General features: G+C 39.4%; 1 protein-coding gene across 1 annotated transcript; it reads left to right on the plus strand.

Moving 5' to 3' along the window:
- Positions 1-581: 581 nt before the first annotated feature.
- On the plus strand, positions 582-23,079 carry LOC106083819 (sperm-associated antigen 1). The gene is made up of 5 exons (XM_059363267.1): positions 582-919; positions 1,000-1,397; positions 1,484-1,611; positions 2,013-2,140; positions 22,402-23,079. The coding sequence occupies exons 1-5, from the start codon at positions 650-652 to the stop codon at positions 22,936-22,938; spliced, it is 1,461 nt and encodes a 486-aa protein (XP_059219250.1). The 5' UTR covers positions 582-649; the 3' UTR covers positions 22,939-23,079.
- The last annotated feature ends 99 nt before the right edge of the window (positions 23,080-23,178 follow it).

Below are 23,178 nucleotides of genomic sequence, written 5' to 3' on the forward strand. Positions count from 1 at the left end.
TGACAGATCACGTGGGATTTCAGACATGGTGTCAAAGAGAAAGATGCTCAGTATGCTTTGACATTTCATCATGAATAGACTTACTAACGAGCAACGCTTGCAAATCATTGAATTTTATTACCAAAATCAGTGTTCGGTTCGAAATGTGTTCAAATTTTGACAAATTTTGTTCAGCGATGAGGCTCATTTCTGGTTGAATGGCTACGTAAATAAGCAAAATTGCCGCATTTGGAGTGAAGAGCAACCAGAAGCCGTTCAAGAACTGCCCATGCATCCCGAAAAATGCACTGTTTGGTGTGGTTTGTACGCTGGTGGAATCATTGGACCGTATTTTTTCAAAGATGCTGTTGGACGCAACGTTACGGTGAATGAAATATGTAAAGCTAGTGGGCAAGTGTTCCAAGGGCATATTTATAGAATTCCTAGAATAGATAAGCACAGTGATTGTGCCATGTAATGCCGGTATTAAAGATTCCAAGCTGTCTTCCGTGCAAGCAGGTAGTCAAGGTAACCCGAAACTCCTGCATATACCGTAACCATGGAAAATGAGAATTGTTTAACAACAAAGTGGCAATTGACATTTGTTTGAGCAATAAACAATTGATGACTGGTAATTTGATTACAGAAGTGATAAAATCTTGCGCTCGTAATGAATGCGCCTAAGAAATCTCTCTTGGAGCGTTATGGCATACCGGTCAATCACTTGGATTTCCAATACATTGCCCAATGCAACGATGCCAGGGAAATGGAGAAAATGGTGCACATTCTGAGATCAGGTGAAGAAGGTTACTATCCAGATTTAACCAAATGTGCTGAAGAAAAGTTAAGATTACTGAAACCTCATAGCCGTCTATTTCGTTTGGAGGAAGAGATAAAGGGACGTGAAGCTTTGCCTTCAGAGGAATGGAAACCAATTTACGTAAGATCTAGCAATATGGAACACATTTAACATAGGTTGTAATGAAATTTCTTTTAAATTTTTGGAAACAAATATTGCAGGATTGGAATCATGACATCAAAACCAAGGACAAAAAATTACAAAATTTAAAACTGGAAGAGGATGTAGAAAATCGCTTACCTCCAGTGCGTAGAAATGCTAGAATTTCTTTATCAAAAAAGGACACCACTTCAGCAAATAATTTGCCTAATAAGCCCGACAGAATTAAATCCACGGACTATAGCAAATGGGATAAATATGATGATGAAGAGGAAATCCTTCGCATGGATTTAGCCGAAGAACGTGTAAAAGAGGAAGTGGAACGTAAAAACCTGCTAAATTCCCAAAAGTATGGCAAATCCTCAACACCCAAAATAGAGGAAATTTTAGATGAATCGACCAAAGAAAAAGAGCTATTTGGGCATCTTAGTGATATCGAAAAGGAAAAACTATCAGAAGAGTAAGTTGAGAAGATTGTTGGATTGTTCGTCGAAAAAAATTTTATTGAAAATTTGGATACAATTTTAATCAATACTTCCTTTTAAGATTTCGCTTACGTGGTAATGAGTATTTTCGAGCCAAGGAATATGATAATGCCATGACAGAATACACCCGAGCCATTCAAGTGTGTCCTGAGAAGGCAGTCGGACCATATAATAATCGTGCTGTGACCTGTAAGTATCAAAGAGCGTAAGATAATCAAGAGAGGGTTTCTGCTTTGTCTTCCCCGTACCGTAAAATAACATGCGTTAAAGACACAACATTTTCCATGTATTGGAATCACATTGACGGTTGCAACATTTTCGGGTAATTCTGTTTTGATTCGGGCATTCGTTCGAACATTTTTCGTATTTTGCTTTGTTTCTTTGCAACCGAAAGTTTGAATAAAGGAAAAACGAAATATCATAAGCAATTCAAACATGTTGTGTCTTTAAAATTTGTCACTCGTCATCCCGTATTAGGCTCTAACGCCAGCTCTTATTCTTTCTTACGCTCTTTGGTAAGTATCATTTATAGCCCCAAATTTTTGAAATGTGTTGGAACATATGAAAACATTTAAAGTTTTAATTTTTAGATTTTAAACAACAAAAATATTTCGAATCTATAAAAGATTGTGAGGCGTGTCTCAAATTGGATCCCAAAAATCTAAAGGCTAGATTGCGTTTGGCCGACGCAAGCTATGCTTATGGTAAAAGACGAGAGGTAAGTTTCAAATGTAAATATTTACATCAATTTTGGATGCTACAGAAATACATGGGAAGGTAAAGACAAACGGCAAAGACAAAATGAAGGAGATGGCGCTATAGCTTATTAGTAGAAATCGTAAATATATGCACTTTTTTATGGGCAGATATTGACCAAAATTTGTATTTAGGTATAATTTGGTGTAAGAAAACGATTTTTGAGTGCATATCTGAAATATGAATTTTTTATGCAAAAAGTATATGCAAAATGTACGAGCCAAAATTGATACTTCTAGAATAATGTTTTTAAGTATTTTTATGGATATAATTATGCTCTTCAAATCCATTTTATTTTAATTGTAACCTGAAGACCTACAACATCCAAATTTGCACCGATCTTCCGATTAAGGGATTTAGGCCTATAAAAGCAGCATTTATTACCCGATTTCGCTGAAATTTGGCACAACTCGTTGTATGAAGTTATTTGATATCTGTGCCGAATATGGTTCAGATTGGTCTATATCTAAAAATAGCCCCCCTACAGGTCGATCTCCCGATTTAAGGTATAAGGCCAATAAAAGTCTCATTTTTCATCTGATTTCATAGACATTTGGCACAACCCGTTGTATAGAGTTCTTGATATATGTGCCGAAAATCGTTCAGATCGGTCTATATTTTAATATAGACCCATATTGACCGATATCCTGATTTAAGGTATTTGGCCAATGGTTAGGTTAGGTTTGGTAGAAAAGAGGGTGCAGATATTAATTCGCCCCATGCCTCTATGGACATACCCCCAAGCCAGTAATCGGCTTGTTGTGCGCTCTAAAAACTATAAAATAATCTCTGAAAAGAAAATTTTAAGTTAGGAATTCCGTGCTACTTACAAAATGCTTAATTGTTTTCAATACCACTCCCCTAAGTTGGTTCATGTCTGGTACTGTGTCCCCATCTTAGTGGCGGTATCTGTTAGACGCGAAAGCCGGGCAGTGACAAAGGAAATGCTCCAACGTCTCATCTTCTTCCCCGCATGCTCTACACATGCTATCACTTGCTTCACCGATTTTACATAAGTCAGCTTGTAGCCCTATGTGTCCCGTTGTGATACCAATAGCTATACTGACCTTCTTCTTCTTAATTCCTTTCAGTAATAGCCTCGTCTTCTCACGATCTGGATCACTCCACAGGATTTTCGCCGTCCTACCGACCGTTTCGCTGTTCCACAATGTTGCATGCGCATTCGGATTGCGTCGACCCGAAAGTCTTCGGGTTAACCAAATTTATTGATGGAAGTCCTCTGGCCTTCGTCGCCAAATCGTCTGCCCTTTCATTTCCCCTTACTCCGTTATGGCCCGGCACCCAAACGATGCGGATTTTGCCATCCTCAGAGAAGGCGTCAATCTCGTTCTTACACTACAAGACTGTTCGTGAACTTACCGACCTGATTGTTATTGCCCTTATGGTCCTTTTACTGTTGGTAAAGATGTTCACACTCGACGTCCTCGCATTAGCACCACACCACTTCACGCATTCCGTGATCGCCCAGATCTCCGCTTGCAGGACCGTATTATGGTCAGGCAATCTAAAACAGATCTCAATCCCTGGGTTCTCAATGTAGACCCCCAGGCCCACTTTGTCCTCTAGCTTTGATCCATCCGTGTAACATGATCTTCCAGCTGGCAATAGTAGGGTTCCGTCAATCCAAGACTGTGCCGATGTCAGCAGTGCTTCGCACTCGACTTCAAGGTTAATCTCAGGTATCCGATCGGAAACCTCTTCTCTTCCCTCCACGATAGGTCGTCCCGATTATACCGCTATGGTATGAGCTGCTCCCATCCTCATTTCATTCTCCCATCGCCTTAAGTCTCATGCCGCAGTGGCTGCCTCACACTTAATCTGTATGTCAATGGATCTGATATCTAGAATAGTCTCCAGTGACCTAGTGGGCGTGATCCTCATCGCTCCGCCTATGCCTAGACAACAAGTTCTCTGAACCTGTTGCATGGTTCTTATGTTGCACATTTTCTCCATAGCAGTCCACCAAAATACTGAGGCGTAAGTAAGTTTTGGTCCAATCACGCACCTGTAGAGCCAGTGGACTATCCTCGGATTCAGGCCCCATTTCGTGCCTATAAGCCAATAATACCTCAATTTTTTATCCGATTTCGCTGAAATTTGGCACAATCCGTTTTATAGTTCCGTTCCGTGATATATGTGCCGAATATGATTCAGATCCGTCTATATCTTAATATAGTCCCCGTATAGATCGATCTTACCATTTAAGGTCTTAAACACATAAAAGCCGCATTTATAGATTGATTTCGCTAAAATTTGAACTAAAGAGTTAAACTAGTTCACTCGACATCGAAACCAACATGGTCCATATCGAACCATATTTAGATATTTTAGGGCCTTGAGCCCATAGAAGAAGATTTTTTTCGATTTCGCTGAAGTACGGAACAGCGAGATATAATAGTCCTCTGAACACCGAGTGTTCCAAATTTTACACAAATCCAGTAATAAATCGGGAGATCGGTCTATATAGCAGCTATACCCAAACATGATCCAATTTAGACCAAATTGGGCAAAAATTCAAGGGATCTTATATAACTCACTGTTTTAAATTGCATCCCGAAATAAATGAGCCTTTTCTGGATCCAGAACCTTTTATCTTAAGATCGGTCTATATGTCAGCTATACCCAAATATAGTCCGGTCTGTATTAAATTTGACATCGATGTAGAGGGGTGTAATGTAGCAGTTTAAAATTTCAGCGAAATTCATTAATAAATGTGTCATTTATGGCCTTAAGACCTGACATGATTAAATAACTGATTGCCAGATTCGTTTTGGCCTCTCAAATACCTTTCATTTGAGCCACATATTGACCCGATCTGTCTGAGTCAGTTTGGGATGAGGCGTTCCTCCAATAGCATGATAGGAAATTTATTTGCCAGATTTGTTATTTTAATGGTGCAAACAAAATTTCACTTAAATCAGTTCAACCATCTCCGATATCTGATGCCAAAAAATTTTCAGAATATGCAAAAATACGCAAAATATGTAAAAGACAGGCAACATATAAAAATATGTAAAATATTCAAAAATATGCAAAATGGGCCGATATGGCCCATTTGCAAAACCTAATGACCTACATCATTAGTAAATATGTGTGCAAATTTCAAGCGGCTAGCTTTACGCGTCCGACCGCTATCGTGATTTTGAAAGACGGACATGGCTACATCGACTCAGAATGTCGAGACGATCAAGAATACGATATATATATCCTTTTGGGGTCTTAGTTCGGAACTACAACTTGGGTAATTTGGGAACTACAAGTTTGAGATAGTCATCAACTTTATCTACCTTGACACCGCCGTAACCGAAACAAATGACACCAGTTTTGAAATAAAACGAAGGATTATATTGGCTGACAATAGCTTCTTTGGATTAAGCAAGCAGATGAGAAACAAACCACCTCTCGACAGACAAAAAATAACACAACACAAGACACTGATACTATCCGTGCCGTTGTATGGCTCCGAAGCATTGGTATTTACTAGCGAAAGAAAGAAAACACAAAAAAGGTAGTACTTGGAGATTTTGAGAGAAAAATCCTTCGTAAAATATAAGGACCAGTCTGCGTTAGTGGGGAATATGGGCATCGTAACCCCACAAGCTGTACGACGACGATATCATGGTTAAATGCATCAAAATACAACAGTTGCTTGAATAGGTGAAGTTGTCAGAATGGATGAAGAAGCTCCAACAAAGAAGACAATAATAATACAATACACGGAAGGGGAAGACCAAACCTATGGAGTGACCAAGTGGAGAGCGACATCTCGAAACTGGGTGTCAAAGATTGGAGAAGAAGCGCATAAGTTCTAGGCGCTTGGACATCTATTCTACGTTCGGTTAGAGGAATACGTTTTCTGTAATGCCCAATTAAACTAAAGTAATACACTAATGTTTTAGTGTGTGATGCTAATTTTGTTTTGTTTGTGCTGTCCATTAGCAGTTTAAGCACTACTCCCCTTCTTTTGACCACTGGTATGTGAAGAAATTTGGAAGAAGACAGTACAAGTACGTATAATGTATGATGTGTTACATGTGAACAGGAGAAGTTGGACATTTGACAAGACACAAAGCTTGACTAAAAAGTCCCACATTGGGTACGAAACTCAGCTACTCGAACGTTTGAATTATTGACTCTACCTAGACACCATTCACCTGGCTGAAGGTTGTCTTCCTTAATAACAACAAAGTCATTTTCCTTTAGATTTGGTTGAGCAGCTCTCCATTTGCACCGACGTTATAACTCACAGATATAATCAGCTTTCCAGTGCTTGACGAGTTGCACTTGGATGGCCTTGAGCCATCCAGATAACACCATAAACAGCGACTGCAAGTAGGGCGTTTGTTATTAGTGAATGCAATTCTAGGAAAAGATTAGCACAACAAACAAACTCTGTAGATCCAGATCACATGCTTTCCAATAAGTGTTCAAGGTAATTCGAAAACCTATAAACAAAGGAACCAATTGACATAACTTTGAAAAAATATTGACTTGATATTTGATATCAGAAGTGACACTATAAAACACTTCAAATAAATTATTGTCAACAAAAATCTCTTTATTGCAGCAGCGTATAGCATGCAGTTATTCACCTTAGTTTAAGGTTTGCATTTGCACCATAGGAAGGAGGGTATGCTACTCTAGTCATTCCATATGAAACACCTCGAAATATTGATCTGAGACCCCATAGATTATATACATACACTAGCTGGCTCACTCTGTCCTCTAGATTTGATCCATCCGTGTAACATGATCTCCCAATGGGTTCCATCAATCCAAGACTGTGCCGATGGCATCAGTGCCTCGCACTCGACCTCAAGTATCGTGTCAGGTATCCGTTCGGAAACCTCTTCCCTTCCTTTCACATTTTCTATTGCCGCGTTTCCTACCGCAGTGGTATGAGCTGATCCCATTCTCAATTCATTCTCCCATCGCCTTAATCTCATAGCAGCAATGGCTGCCTCACATTTTGATATCCTGAATAGTCTCCTTTGCCTTAGTGGGTGTCGTCCTTATCGCTCCCGCCAAGACAACGTGTTCTCTGAACCTGTTGTATGATCCTTATGTTGCACTTTTTCTCCATAGCAGATCACCTAACCACTGAGGCGTAATTGGTCTAATCACGCTCATGTAGAGCCATTGAACTATCCTTGGATTGAAGCCCCATTTCGAGCCAACATCTGTGAGTCTTCTCAGTACGCTCCTGAATGTGACACTTCCAATTAAGTTTCCTATCCAATATCGCTCCTTAGTATTTGACCTTGTCAGATATCGAAATCGTTTTGTTGAGGAAACGTGGTGTGTCAAATTTGCCCACCTTCAGTCTTCTCTGGGTTTATATTGAGTCCTCTGGGTCTAGGCCAGCCACATGCCATATGCAAAACCGTTTCGACCCTTCTGCGTAGCTCGTTTGTATCCTTACCCCTATGAAATATTATAAGATCGTCGGCATAGCAGACGTGTTCAAATCCTTCTTCATTCAACATCCGTACTAGGTTATTTATGGTGGTCACCAAAAGTAGGGGCGAGAAAATGCTCACCTCTGGCGTACCCTGTCCCACATTCTCCCTCATATTTATGTCATGGGACCCTCAATTTATCCACCGGTTCCTCAGCATTTGGTTTATTCAGTCTCTAAGGACTCGGTCCACCCGTTACAGCCCTACAAAGCCCTATCGATGTCAACGCATACCGCCAGGGTGTACATTTTGGCATCGAAGGATTCTTCTATTTTATGCACAACCTCGTGCAGGGCAGTCTCCACCGACCTTCCCTTGACATAGGTATGCTGTTCGTATTTGAGCAGTTCGCTGTATGTCCTACTCTTTATCATGATATCCACAATGCGTTCCATGGTTTTGAGCAGAAAGGACTTAAGGCTTATGGGGCTGTAGCTGCCTTGCCGGGCTTGGGTATAAACACCACCCTTGCGTCCGGCCAGGCTTTCGGCACGCTGTGAAAATAATGGCCAAATGAGGCGCCAGACAGTCGGCCTCCTTTTGTAGTAACGTCGGAAATATTCCATCAGGTCCGGGTAACCTAAATGGTTTGAAGCTCTTCAAGGTGTCCTTGACCATAAATTCCGTTGTGATAAACCTTCGGCAACATTTGTGATGTACTATGCCATGTAAAGCTTCTCTCCAAAGAGATGTCGTATTGCGGCACGCCGTTTGGGCTCGGCTATAAAAAGGAGGCCCCTTATCATTGAGCATTGATATGTGAGAAAATTGCCCCTGTTCCTTAGTGGAATGTTCATGGGCAAAATTTGCATTTTGATAAACCTTCGATAAACCTCATTACTCCAAGATTATTATGTCTCCCGTCGGTTTCCTTGACAATAAATTCCATTGTGATAAACATTCGATCAATCTCATTATTCCACGATTGCGGTGTCTCCGTGAGTCCCGTCGTATACTGTGGAAAATGCGTTTTCATTAAAAGCCTCAACATGTCCTCCGTTGTTTCTGCTCTCACTCCCTTGTCGTCTACTAACGTTTCAATTTGAACATGGGTTTTTGAGAGAAACATTTTCATCTAGGCAGTGTCATTAACGCTATCGAAGTGGTCGCAGAAAAGCTTCCAAGAGGCACGTTTTGCCGCTCAGGTAATCTTATTGTATTCCTTGCCGTGCCGTGTACACATCCCAATAAACTTCCGCTTTTTTATGAGGACCTCTTTCCTAATATTGCGAATCTCCCCGGTCATCCAGGGTTTTTCTTGGGCTGATATCCTTTCTCTGAGAGGACAATTACCTTCGAAAGACTCCACTAGTGTTGACTACTGTTGACATTGTAGTCAATGTTTCTACGGTCGGACAATCTAAATTATCTCGCCCAAGTCTTCTTCTGAGTAGTCTTCTGAGTTTTGCCCCATTCCGGAAGTTAATTGGATTCACCGCTGACCGTACTATTCTAAACCTAATGCAGCGATGGTCTGAGAAGGAATGCTCCATGCAAACACTTCAACGCTGAACCTTATCGATTAGATTTTCTGAACATATTGCCGCATCTAAAACTTCATGACGTCATACAACGATAGTAAAATTGCTACAATACGGTGTATGACGCCCAAGGTTTTCTTCGATTGTTGTTTGTTTGAAACTCTAGATTTCCAAAATCTTTTAATTTTTCTAAAGATTTTCAACCACAATTCCTTCACTTCTTTCACTACTCACTATATTAAGTCCTTCTATCATGTCCTTTAACCTGCATTAATCTTTTGTCAATTCTTTTACATTTTTTCTACGTATTTCCTTAAACGGATTATTCTCCTTATCTTCATTTTTCCTTCATGGTTGCATAAAACTTTTTTCTTGGCGATTTATGCTCGTGGATTACCTGGGGTATTATGCCATAAGGCAATGTCATGTTGCTGGCGTCTTAAAAAAAATGACAATGAATCATAAAAATGACAATGAACAGAGGAAAAACTTTTTTCATTCTCATACGTCTACGTCATGGTCAACTACATCGTCATCATCATCATCATCGTCATCATAAGCAACAGCGTAAAACATCATCAAATCGTAATAAATGATGATGGTCTTTTGTCAACCAGTCACTCATTCACTGATATAAAAAACGTAACTTTATCCTTGGAAGGCAACTCTTGGGTGGATAGTGAGAAGAAAGAACGCTCAAATATTTGTGAAAAAGGGAAATAAACATCACTTGCAACGGTAGGTAGACTTTCTATTAAAATGACCAAAAGGAAACGGAACTTAAACATGTCCGCTCTCATCCCCAATTCCTTTCGTCAAGCATCTTTAGTTTTGAAATGTTTTTCTACAGGCGGAAACTCGTTTGCATGAGTCAGTGGTAAGATATTGGAGTGGGTCGAAGGAAGTAGTCAGTATTGATGGAATGATTTTTGTTTGTTTCTCTTTCGAGACGAGCTCAATGATCGGAGATGCAAATGGAAAAGGTAGCAAAGATAGCAACACACACCAACCACTATGGGACGCGTTTCGTCTTGGGTTAGAAGACTTTTCAACCATATTAGGTGTGATGGCTTCAAGGGGCGTGCCTTGGTATGTTGTATTTGAATCGTAATAATAGCGAAAATGCATCTATGATACACGTACCACATTAACCACGCTCGACCACCATGCCTATTAGCTGTACTTTTCCTAATGCATGTATTTTTGTCTAATGACAGACATTCTTTCTGTGACAAATTACACTTCTTCCGTACTACACATGATTTTGTGCAACTGTTGGACTCTCGCTGTTGCTCTGTGTGCCTAGGTTCGAATCCCTGCTGGGCTCTGCCAAATTTCTCATTTTCCAAGTTTTTTGCCTGTTAGGGCGAAATCATTAAATTTAACAATTTTTGTTTGTTTCTCTTTCGAGACGAGCTCAATGATCGGAGATGCAAATGGAAAAGGAAAGCCAAAGATAGCAACACACACCAACCACTATGGGACGCGTTTCGTCTTTGGTAAGAAGACTTTTCAACCATATTAGGTGTGATGGCTTAAGGGCCGTGTTAAAAAGAATGTTCACTTCACATGGGCGTTAAAGGGACTATAAGAGAGGCAAATGAAGTTTCAGGCCCCCAATTTTTAAATCATATCTATGCTGATGTCTCTTCCATTTATCCACTTTCCTAAGTTAAATGTACATTTTGGCACTGAAGTGTTCTTATAATCCACATTTTATCCATCAAGTGTGACGAAATTGAAAAATTATTACTATTTTTCTATAGTATGTAGCGCAAAGTTTAGTATGTCCGCATACAACGCTGACACAAGGGTTCAAATCCTGGGATGGGGGTATATTCATTTTGTCATTCTGTTTGTAACTACTCGAAATATTCGTCTGAGACATTTTATGACGATCTAGCCATGTCCGTCTGTCTGTCCGTCCGTCCGTCCTTCTGTTTGACGAAAGCACGCTAACTTTCGAAGTAGTAAAGCTAGTCGCTTAAAATTTTGCACAAATAATTTTTATTAGTGTAGCTCGGTTGGGATTGTAAATGAGCCATATCGGGCCATATTTTGATATAGTTGTCATATAAACCGATCTGGGGTCTTGACTTCTTGAGCCACTAGAGGGCGCAATTCTTACCCGATTGGAATGAAATTTTGCACGACGTGTTTTGTTTTGATGTCCAACAAATGTGCTAAGTATGATTCAAATCGGTTTATAATCTGGTATTGCTGTCATATAAACCGATCAGGGATCTTGACTTCTTGAGCCTCTAGAGCCTCTAGAGGGCGCAATTCTCATCCGATTTGGCTGAAAAATAGCATGAGGTATTTTGACCTGTCTTCCAATAACCGTGCTAAGTATGGCGCAAATCGGAACATAACCTGACATAGCTGTCATATAAACCGATCTGGGGTCTTAACTTCTTGAGCCTCTAGAGGACGCAATTCTCATCCGATTTGGCTGAAAATTTGCACGAGGTGTTTTATTATGAATTCCAACAACTGTGATTAATATGGCGTTAATCGGTATGGAACCTGATATAGCTGCCATATAATCCGATCTGGGATCTTGACTTCTTGAGCCGATTTGGCTGAAATTTTGTACAACATTATCTCTCATGACCTTCAACATACGTGTCTAAAATGGTCTGAATCGATCAATAGTTTGATACAGCTCCCATATAAACCGATCCTCCGATTTTGCTTCTTGAGCCACCACAAAGCGCAATTCTTATCCGAATGAACTGAAATATTACGCAGTGACTTCTACAATGTTCAGCATCGTCCAAATTGGTCAATAACCTGATATATCTCCCATATAAACCGATCTCCCGATTTGATTTCCTGAGCCCATCGAAGCCTCAATTTTTGTCCGATGTGGCTTAAATTTTGCATATGGTGTTCTATTTGACTCTAACAACTGTACCAAGTACCGTTTAAATCTTTGTATAATCTGATATAGCTCCCATATATACCGATGTCCCGATTTGACTTCCTGAGCCCCTGGAAGCCGCAATTTTTGTCCGATTTGGCTGAAATTTTGCACATAGTGTTCTATTTTCACTTTTAATAACTATGCGGTCCAAATCGGTCTATAACCAGATATAGCTCCCATATAAACCGATCTCCCAATTTGACTTTCTGAGCCCCTTTTTTATCCGATTTTTCTGAATTTTTGCACATAGTGTTCTATTTTCATTTCCAGTTACGGTTTAAATCTGTGTACAACCTGATATAGCTCCCATATAAATCGATCTCCCGATTTGGCTTCTTGAGCCCCTGGAAGCCGCAATTTTGTACATGGAGTTCGGTTACGACACCCAACAACTGTGCCAAGTACGGTTTAAATAGGTCAAGATTATGATATAGCTTCCATATAAACCGATCTCCTAATTTGAATTCTTGAGTCCTTATAAGCTGCGATTTTTATCCGATTTGGCTGAAATTTTTCATAAACTGTTCTGTTATGACTCTCAACAACTGCTCCAACTCCAATTCAATGGTGGTGAGTTCCGAAAATTCGGCCCTGCTAAACTTGGCACGCTTTTACTCGTTTAATACTAACTACATGTCATGAAGGCTCATTTTAGGACAGCCCACGTGTCAAAATTTTCATGTTTTCTGTCGAAAAGCAGAATGGAGCTAATTAATCAGTAGCATATTATAACAACAACAATGGGTTTGGTTATCTTATTAAAAAGGGAAGGCCAAATAACAGACAATAGGAAAAATCGAGGAACATGCTACTGTCATTGGTTTCTATGTTGTCCGAAATTCATTATCAATTCCTTTGAACGACCGCTAATCAGTCTGTCCGCCCGACAAAGTTAATAGTTTGTTCATTATCGATAATTGTATGTAGTATAGCCAAATTTGGCATAATGAGAGATAATCACCTCAGTTGTTCCCTATAGCCACTGTGCATTATCTATCGTTTCGTATTAAACCCACTTAACTTTTCTCTAATCTACATTCCCCCACTGTACCCCAGCCTTCAAAGTAATTTTCGCATATGTGTGAGCTTAGAAGGAAGGGAGCACATTGCGACCTCGCACATTCCTTGTGATATTAATTTCATAGCCAACCATGTGCGAGGACATTGGCCTAAATATTTACCAACCAACACCAATACCAAGATTTATAGTAACGCATACATGAGTAATTCTAGTGTCATACATGTGCGAGTACATACATGTATAAATATTTGCTAATTGAAAAACATGTACTTGAACCGAATACAGCGTGTAGGAGTGAGATAGTAAGAGGGAGAGTGGAAGTGGACGAGGAGGTTAACCCTATTTTGCCACAGGACATGCTTAAATAATGGCTAAAGTGCAGTGATTTTTTTCTGTCATGGTTAGGCCCCATGGAAACCAGCAACATAGAGGATATGTTGTTTTTTCTGCCATTACTATTTGTTGGATTAAATTTAGTAACCATAGGAATTTAATATAATTTGTAGTTCTATTTATGAAACTACAAACCAGATGCTTAGAGAGGTCGGTTTTAGAAAAGCTAAATGTGATTTGTAAACTTTAAACGAGAAAATGCTTCAATGCTAGGAAGACTTACATGGAGCATATAAATAATTCGCTGTGTTCAGAAACAAATGGTTATAACACAAACTGGCCAAGGAAGTGTATTATTCCTTTATAGTATTTTACAAAAGGAAACGTCAGGGGCAGACGAATCTTGAGTACTCCCCACCATGGATACAGCTAAAAATGTACTCAGTTTGTATTTTGAACAATCATATCAGCTATTAAGATCGGTAACGGTCTTAAGGGTCTTTGGGAATATGGTGTGTGTATTGAAGGGCTTAAGTTTACTTCATGTGCCAAATCGGATGAACATTTTTGGTTCTAGGGGTCAGAGAAGTCAAATAGGTGATCGGATTATGTGGGAGGAATATCAGTTTATAGATCGATTCGTATCATACTTCGCACGGATGTTGCAAGTCAGAACAGAAGTAGGTGTGCCAAATGTCAGCCAAATTGGATGAATATTTTGGCTTCAAGAGGATCGGTTTATATGGGAGCTATTGGGTTGCCCAAAAAGTAATTGTGGATTTTTTAAAAGAAAGTAAATGCATTTTTAATAAAACTTAGAATGAACTTTAATCAAATATACTTTTTTTACACTTTTTTTCTAAAGCAAGCTAAAAGTAACAGCTGATAACTGACAGAAGAAAGAATGCAATTACGGAGTCACAAGCTGTGAAAAAATTTGTCAACGCCGACTATATGAAAAATCCGCAATTACTTTTTGGGCAACCCAATATATAAAAATTAATTTGTGTTTGTTTGTTTCGTAAAGACTCAAAAATGGCTGAACCGATTATTCACAGATTGTGTAGGTTGGTATGGAAGGAAACATACGCCATATAATTTTTTGATATCCGGAGGGGGGCGGACCCTCCCCTTTCCCCCCAAAAGTACTACCCAAAAATAAAAATTAACCGATCGGGACAATATGGGATTCAAATGAAAGGTATTCAAAAGTAGAGTACGAATTTCATAATAAAAGTTGGGTCCAAGTACCTGGGGTCCGCCCCAGTCCCAAAACCCCTTAAAATAAATTTATTTGACGATCATGGCAATAAGGGACTCAAATGAAAGGTATTCGGGAGTAGATTACGAATATGGTCAGGAAGTAGGCATAGACTTTATAACTTATTGATAACGGAAGGGGGCGGACCCTCCACCGTTACCCCAAAAACACCATTTAAAAAAAAAGTGGACCGATAAGGACAATATGGGTATCAAATGAAAAGTATGCGGGAGTAGATAACGAATCTGGCATACAAATTCGTGTCGAAATATAGAGGGGCACCCAACCCCCACAAAAACGCCCAAAATAGGCACATTAGCCAATCACGGATATATGGGACTCGGTTTGTTTGTTCGGTATAGACTGAAAAACGGCAGAACCGATTTTTTTTTCGTAATTTTCACATATTGTGTAGGTTGGTCTGGAAGGCAACATAGGCTATATAATTTATCGGTATCGAAAGGGGGACGGACTCTCCCCCTTATGCAAAAAACACAACCCAAAATCAAAAGTGAATCGATCGGGACAATGTATCATTCAAATGAAAGTAACTTAAGAGTAGAGTACGAATTTCATAACAAAAGTACCTGGGGGGCAGCCCCAGCCCCAAAACCCCGTAAAATAGTTTTATTTGACGATCGTGAAAATATGGGACTCAAATGAAAGGTATTCGGGGGTAGATTACGAATATAGTCAGGAAGTAGGAATAGTCTTTATAATTTATTGATTACGGAAGGGGGCGGACTCTTTACTGCTACCCCAAAAACACAACCCAAAATCAAAAGTGATCCAATAAGAATAATATGGGTATCAAATGAAAAGTATGCGGGAGTAGTAGTACCCAGCGGCGCTTTTCCTCCTAAAGATACGTCAAATGGGTTATTTGACCCATTATGACAATATGGGACTCAAATGAAAGGTATTTGAGAGTATAAAACGAATTTGATATCTAATTTTGGAGCCAAGTGTTTTGGGGTACACACTAAAGCACCCCTTAAACTGAACTTCATTTCCGTTGGGAATAAAGAACGAATTTGATAACTATTTTCAGTGCAAAGTGCCGGTGGCCGCCCAACCCCAAAACACCCTCCAAACGGTTCATATTTACCTGCCGTGGCAATATGGGCCTCAAATTAAAGGGATTTGGAAGTGCAGCACGAATTTGATATTTGAGTCGAAATGTCTGAGGTACCATCCCTCCCCTAATGAGAATATTACCCTAGAAAAACATTACCACCAGGAACCGAGAAGGGGCCAATTCTCACACATCAATGTCCATTTTCCGATTCAAGTTTCAACTCAATGATATGGGACCTTTTTTTTCGGACCTTTTTTGCGGAAGATTTTTTAAATGACAATGTATGGCATTGTACCTCGTAAATGTCGCCAATGTTAAGAGGGGATAAACACTGCTTTATCGGATGTTCTCGCCAGGATTCAAACACATTCAGCGTCATAGGCTACAAAGGCATGAATTCGATATTTGCATTCAGGGCGAAGTGTCCCCACCCTAAAAAAAAATGAAAGAGTTGAAGAAAGCTAGTGTATGTATAAAAAGAAAGAGGTACGATAACAAACTTTCAGTTATACGTAGCAAATAAAGGGTGATTTTTTAAATATTATTTTTTTGATAGCACTGTTTTAAACAGCTTACGCACGTTTCGTGTTTTGTTTCACTGCCAAACATCTTCAGTTTGGTCTATAATTTAACCATGAATCGTTATTTCATATAACGCCTGCGTGCTCTGTTAAGAAAGTTCATCGCTCGCTTCTTCCATTTTACGACGAAACTCGTCTTTGGCTCAATAGGTACCTCAATAAGCAGAATTGTCGTTTTTTGAGTGAAGATCAGCCAGAAGCATTGCAAGAGTTACCAATGCATCCAGAAAAAGTTACAGTTTGGTGTGGTTTATGAGCTGGTGGCATCATTGGACCGTACTTCTTTAAAGATGATTGCGAATCGTAACGTAACTGTGAATGGTGAGCGCTACTGTGAAGTGATATCCTAATTTTTTTTTGCTCAAAATTCAAAAGCTTGACTTGTATGACATGTGGTTTCAACATGCCACACAACACGCGTAACAATGGACTTATTGAGAGGCGAGTTCGGTGAACATTTTATTTCACATTCGAGACCTGTCAAATGGCCTCATAGACCGTGCGATTTAAAACCTTTATACTATTTTGTGTGGGCCCATGTTAAAGTTCTATTCAATTGACGCATTGGAAGACAACATTGAAGCATTTATTCGTGAGATACCGGCCGAAATTCTGGAAAGAGTACGCCAATATTTGACTAAGCCGATGGACCATTTGAGGCGCAGTCACGGTCAACATTTGCATGAAATAATCTTCAAACATTAAATAATATGGACTGTACTAACGATTTAAATAAGGTTAGGTTAGGTTAGGTTGAAAAGAGGGTGCAGATATTAATCCACCCCATGTCACTATGGACATACGCCTAAGCCAGTAATCAGCTTGTTGTGCGCTCTAAAAACTATAAAATAACCTCTAAAAGAAAATTTTAAGTTAGAAATTCCGTGCTACTAACAAAATCCTTAAATTTTTTCAAATACCACTCCCCTAAGTTGGTTGAGGTCTGGTATTGTGTCCCCACCTAAGTGCAGGTATCTGTTAGACGCGAAAGCCGGGCGAAAACAAAGGAAATGCTCCAACATCTCATCATTTTCCCCGCATGCTCTACACATGCTATCTCTTGCTTCACCGATTTTACATAAGTCAGCTCGTAGCCCTATGTGTCCCGTTGTGATACCAATAGCTATACTGACCTTCTTCTCGCATTAGCACCACACCACTTCACGCATTCCGTGATCGCCCAGATCTCCGCTTGCAGGACCGTATTATGGTCAGGCAGTCTAAAACAGATCTCAGTCCCTGGGTTCTCAATGTAGACCCCCAGGCCCACTTTGTCCTCTAGCTCTGATCCATCCGTGTAACATGATCTTCCAACTGGCAATAGTAGGGTTCCGTCAATCCAAGACTGTGCCGATGGCAGCAGTGCTTCGCACTCGACTTCAAGGTTAATCTCAGGTATCCGATCGGAAACCTCTTCCCTTCCCTCCACGATAGGTCGTCTCGATTATACCGCTATGGTATGAGCTGCTCCCATCCTCAATTCATTCTCCCATCGCCTTAAGTCTCATGCCGCAGTGGCTGCCTCACACTTAATCTGTATGTCAATGGATCTGATATCTAGAATAGTCTCCAGTGACCTAGTGGGTGTGATCCTCATCGCTCCGCCTATGCCTAGACAACAAGTTCTCTGAACCTGTTGCATGGTTCTTATGTTGCACATTTTCTCCATAGCAGTCCACCAAAATACTGAGGCATAAGTAAGTTTTGGTCCAATCACGCACCTGTAGAGCCAGTGGACTATCCTCGGATTCAGGCCCCATTTCGTGCCTATGAGCCAATAATACCTCAATTTTTTATCCGATTTCGCTGAAATTTGGCACAATCCCTTTTATAGTTCCGTTCCGTGATATATGTGCCGAATATGGTTCAGATCCGTCTATATGTTAATATAGTCCCCATATAGATCGATCTTACCATTTAAGGTCTTAAACACATAAAAGCCGCATTTATAGATTGATTTCGCTAAAATTTGAACTAAAGAGTTAAACTAGTTCACCCGTCATCGAAACCAACATGGTCCATATCGAACCATATTTAGATATTTTAGGGCCTTGAGCCCATAGAAGAAGATTTTTTTCGATTTCGCTGAAGTACGGAACAGCGAGATGTAATAGTCCTCTGAACACCGAGTGTTCCAAATTTTACACAAATCCAGTAATAAATCGGGAGATCGGTCTATATAGCAGCTATACCCAAACATGATCCAATTTAGACCAAATTGGGCAAAAATTCAAGGGATCTTATATAACTCACTGTTTTAAATTGCATCCCGAAATAAATGAGCCTTTTCTGGATCCAGAACCTTTTATCATAAGATCGGTCTATATGTCAGCTATACCCAAATATAGTCCGGTCTGTATTAAATTTGACATCGATGTAGAGGGGTGTAATGTAGCAGTTTCAAATTTCAGCGAAATTCATTAATAAATGTGTCATTTATGGGCTTAAGACCTGACATGATTAAATAACTGATTGCCAGATTCGTTTTGTCCTCTCAAATACCTTTCATTTGAGCCACATATTGACCCGATCTGTCTGAGTCAGTTTGGGATGAGGCGTTCCTCCAATAGCATGATAGGAAATTTATTTGCCAGATTTGTTATTTTAATGGTGCAAACAAAATTTCACTAAAATCAGTTCAACCATCTCCGATATCTGATGCCAAAAAATTTTCAGAATATGCAAAAATAAAAATATGTTAAATATTCAAAAATATGCAAAGTGGGCCGATATGGCCCATTTGCAAAACCTAATGACCTACATCATTAGTAAATATGTGTGCAAATTTCAAGCGGCTAGCTTTACGCGTTCGACCGCTTTCGTGATTTTGAAAGACGGACATGGCTACATCGACTCAGAATGTCGAGACGATCAAGAATACGATATATATATCCTTTTGGGGTCTTAGTTCGGAACTACAACTTGGGTAATTTGGGAACTACAAGTTTGAGATAGTCATCAACTTTATCTACCTTGACACCGCCGTAACCGAAACAAATGACACCAGTTTTGAAATAAAACGAAGGATTATATTGGCTGACAATAGCTTCTTTGGATTAAGCAAGCAGATGAGAAACAAACCACCTCTCGACAGACAAAAAATAACACAACACAAGACACTGATACTACCCGTGCCGTTGTATGGCTCCGAAGCATTGGTATTTACTAGCGAAAGAAAGAAAACACAAAAAAGGTAGTACTTGGAGATTTTGAGAGAAAAATCCTTCGTAAAATATAAGGACCAGTCTGCGTTAGTGGGGAATATGGGCATCGTAACCCCACAAGCTGTACGACGACGATATCATGGTTAAATGCATCAAAATACAACGGTTGCTTGAATAGGTGAAGTTGTCAGAATGGATGAAGAAGCTCCAACAAAGAAGACAATAATAATACAATACACGGAAGGGGAAGACCAAACCTATGGAGTGACCAAGTGGAGAGCGACATCTCGAAACTGGGTGTCAAAGATTGGAGAAGAAGCGCATAAGTTCTAGGCGCTTGGACATCTATTCTACGTTCGGTTAGAGGAATACGTTTTCTGTAATGCCCAATTAAACTAAAGTAATACACTAATGTTTTAGTGTGTGATGCTAATTTTGTTTTGTTTGTGCTGTCCATTAGCAGTTTAAGCACTACTCCCCTTCTTTTGACCACTGGTATGTGAAGAAATTTGGAAGAAGACAGTACAAGTACGTATAATGTATGATGTGTTACATGTGAACAGGAGAAGTTGGACATTTGACAAGACACAAAGCTTGACTAAAAAGTCCCACTTTGGGTGCGAAACTCAGCTACTCGAACGTTAGAATTATTGACTCTACCTAGACACCATTCACCAGGCAGAAGGTTGTCTTCCTTAATAACAACAAAGTCATTTTCCTTTAGATTTGGTTGAGCAGCTCTGCATTTGCACCGACGTTGTAACTCACAGATATAATCAGCTTTCCAGTGCTTGACGAATTGAACTTGGATGGCCTTGAGCCGTTGCCATCGATTAACAATGTATCATCGGAATATTCTCCTGAACAGAAATCAAAACAGCTCCTTTTGACCAGGAGTTAATGGAAGCAGATCGGAAGGGTTACCAGTCGTTGTCGAGGGTTCAGTACACTCTCTATTCTCACAAGAAGTGTCGAAAACTCTTCGGATGTCTATTTTGTGTTGGAGACTACTTTCCTTAAAAGAGACTTCATGCTCTTTACAGCGGCACCCTAAAAACCACCAAATATGTGGAGCTTGCGGAAGTATAAAGCGCCACGAAAACAAGTTAATGCAATTTTTCTTCTCCTTGACAGATTTGTGAACAACCCTTAGAACATTTCTGAATTCTTGAGCTAATGATCTACTAGCTCCAACAAAGTTCGTGCCGTTATCAGGAAACATTTTATTGAGAAATTCTCGTCGTCCAGCAAATCTATTAAAGGTAGATAAAAATGCCTTAGTTGAAAGTTCCGAACAAGCCTCCAAATGAATGGCTCTAGTAGACAGACATACACAAATTGCAGCATATCACTCGAAGGGACCAGCAAAGTAAACTTCAGGGTTCGTCAGCGAAAATGTACATCTCTCAGAACGAAGCGCATCCATGAGTTTACTCCTTACACGATGCTTGTAAATTGTATATGTTTTACAGTTTCTCACACAATGTTGTATGGCATTTTTCAGTCGAATGATGTAAAACTCTTGACGAAATGCACGCAACATAGCTTGATTTTCATAATGAAGCAGGATTTTATGCATGTATTCGATGAAGAGTTTACCCAGATTTTTCAGGCAATATAATTGAAAAATGTAAATTGTAGCTCAAATCCTAATCAACTAAGCGTTCATCTACGTGAAGCAGTTTGTGTTTGTCGATGAGGAAGTAATTATCTTTTTGAACTTATGCGTTGTTTACTTTCGAGAGCTTTATATTCGCGGGGATAGTGGACAATCTATGCATATTGTCTTTTAATGACAAACTGTTATTGGATTTAGTACTAAACCGGGATTGTTTTAATACCATTCTCGTCATCACTTGCACATTCCCACGCCGTAACGATTAAAAGAAAATCATTGAATATACTTTTAATACTTGGCGCCCTCAATTCCTTATAGCAAAGTATTGAATAAATACCAAATGTTATTAAAAATAATGTGAATAAAATATACCAAAGTAGAATATTTTGATACATTCCACCATAGGATGGGGTATACTAATTTCATCATTCCCTTTGTAACAACTCCAATATTGATTTAGTCATGTCCGTCTGTCTGTCCGTCGAAAGCACCTTAACTTTCGAAGGAGTAGTGCTAGGCGAGTGAAATTTTGCACAAATACTTCTTATCAGTGAAGGTTAGTTGAGATTGTAAATGGGTCAAATCGGTCCCAGTTTTTACAAGCTGCCATGTAGACCGATCTTGGGTATTGACTTCTTCAGTTTCTAGAGGGCGCAATTCTTATTCGATTTGGCTGACATTTTGCATACATCGTTTTGGTATGACTTCCTACAAATGTGCCGAGTATGATCTTTATCAGTTCATAACCTTATATAGCTGCCATGAAAATTTGAAATTTTGTTCATATCGTTTTGGTATGACTTCTCACAACTGTGCCAAATATGGTCTAAATTAGACCATATCCTGATATAGCCTCCCTATAAATCGATATCCCGATTAGACTTCTTGGGCTTCTAGAGGGCGCATATGACGCTTTAGTATAACTTACAATAACTGTTTCAAGTATGGTCTAATTCAGGCCATAACCTGATATAGCTGCCATATTAACCGATCTCCCAATTTGACTTTCTAAGCCTCCGGAGGTCGCTATTATTACTTCATTTGCCCAAAATTTTGGAGGTGGTATTTTTCTATGACTTCTAACAGCTACGACAAGTGCGATTTATATCGGTCAATAACTTGATATAGCTCACATATATTTGAAAAAGTCATTCAATGAACTTGAGAAATTCGATCCATGATGGAGGGTACATAAGATTCGGCTAGGCCGAACAAAGCACGCTTTTATTGGTTCTATTACTATTAATTCCAAATTAATTTATTATTTTGTATATTCTCAGTCGTATAACCTCTACAACAACGTTTTGGAATTGGATCCTCAAAATGCTGTGGCCCTAAAAGCTGTAGCAGAATTGCGTAAAATATTTGAAGATCTACCACCGCCAAATGCAACACGTCTACAAATTATAGATGAAGGAACTTCCGTGGGCCCCCAGCCAACAGCAATTACCAAAACCCCAGAAAATATTACAAAAGCCTCTTCTTCATCCCAATCTCAATTGGAGAAGCCTCAAAGCAAATGGAAAAATTTAGATTTGGCCGATTTGGTTAAACCGAATCGTATAGTTAAAAACAAAATCATAAAAGCTGCGGAAACTTTGGAAAAAATTCAGACAATTTCAACTGTGGCAAGTGAGAAAAAAGCTGCCACCTACAATGAGAAAAACGAAAAGAAAACAAAACAACAACAACTGGGGAATATAGATACTAACTCAGAGGAAAATTCGCAAGTCCTAACGTCACTACGTATGCCGGGAACATTTACATCATCAAAAAGAACATCTGTGAAGGGTAAACCATTGATTGAGGAATTATAGACTGCCAGCGATAGTGGAAGAAAGACAACAGAGGAAAATTCATGGAAAAGAGATCTAAATAAAATATGTTTTCGTTTGAGTTGCCTTGAATAGACGAATTGTTTTGATTGCATTAACTCTAATAAAATAATTTTAGCTAGAGTGTATGGTTTTGCATGCATGTTTTTTTTGTCCATGTTTTTATTCTAATGTGTTAAACCATATTTAACAGGAATTCAGATTATAAGGAAAATATCATGT

Source organism: Stomoxys calcitrans, chromosome 2 (assembly GCF_963082655.1).
Source record: "Stomoxys calcitrans chromosome 2, idStoCalc2.1, whole genome shotgun sequence".
Lineage (NCBI taxonomy): Eukaryota > Metazoa > Arthropoda > Insecta > Diptera > Muscidae > Stomoxys > Stomoxys calcitrans.

Bases quoted from the DNA above. Each gene is read 5' to 3' on its own strand.
- LOC106083819 (XM_059363267.1), top strand. From the start codon at position 650: ATGAATGCGCCTAAGAAATCTCTCTTGGAGCGTTATGGCATACCGGTC. The intron at 920-999 runs GTAAGATCTAGC...CAAATATTGCAG, and splicing joins AGGAATGGAAACCAATTTAC to GATTGGAATCATGACATCAA. The intron at 1,398-1,483 runs GTAAGTTGAGAA...CTTCCTTTTAAG, and splicing joins AAGGAAAAACTATCAGAAGA to ATTTCGCTTACGTGGTAATG.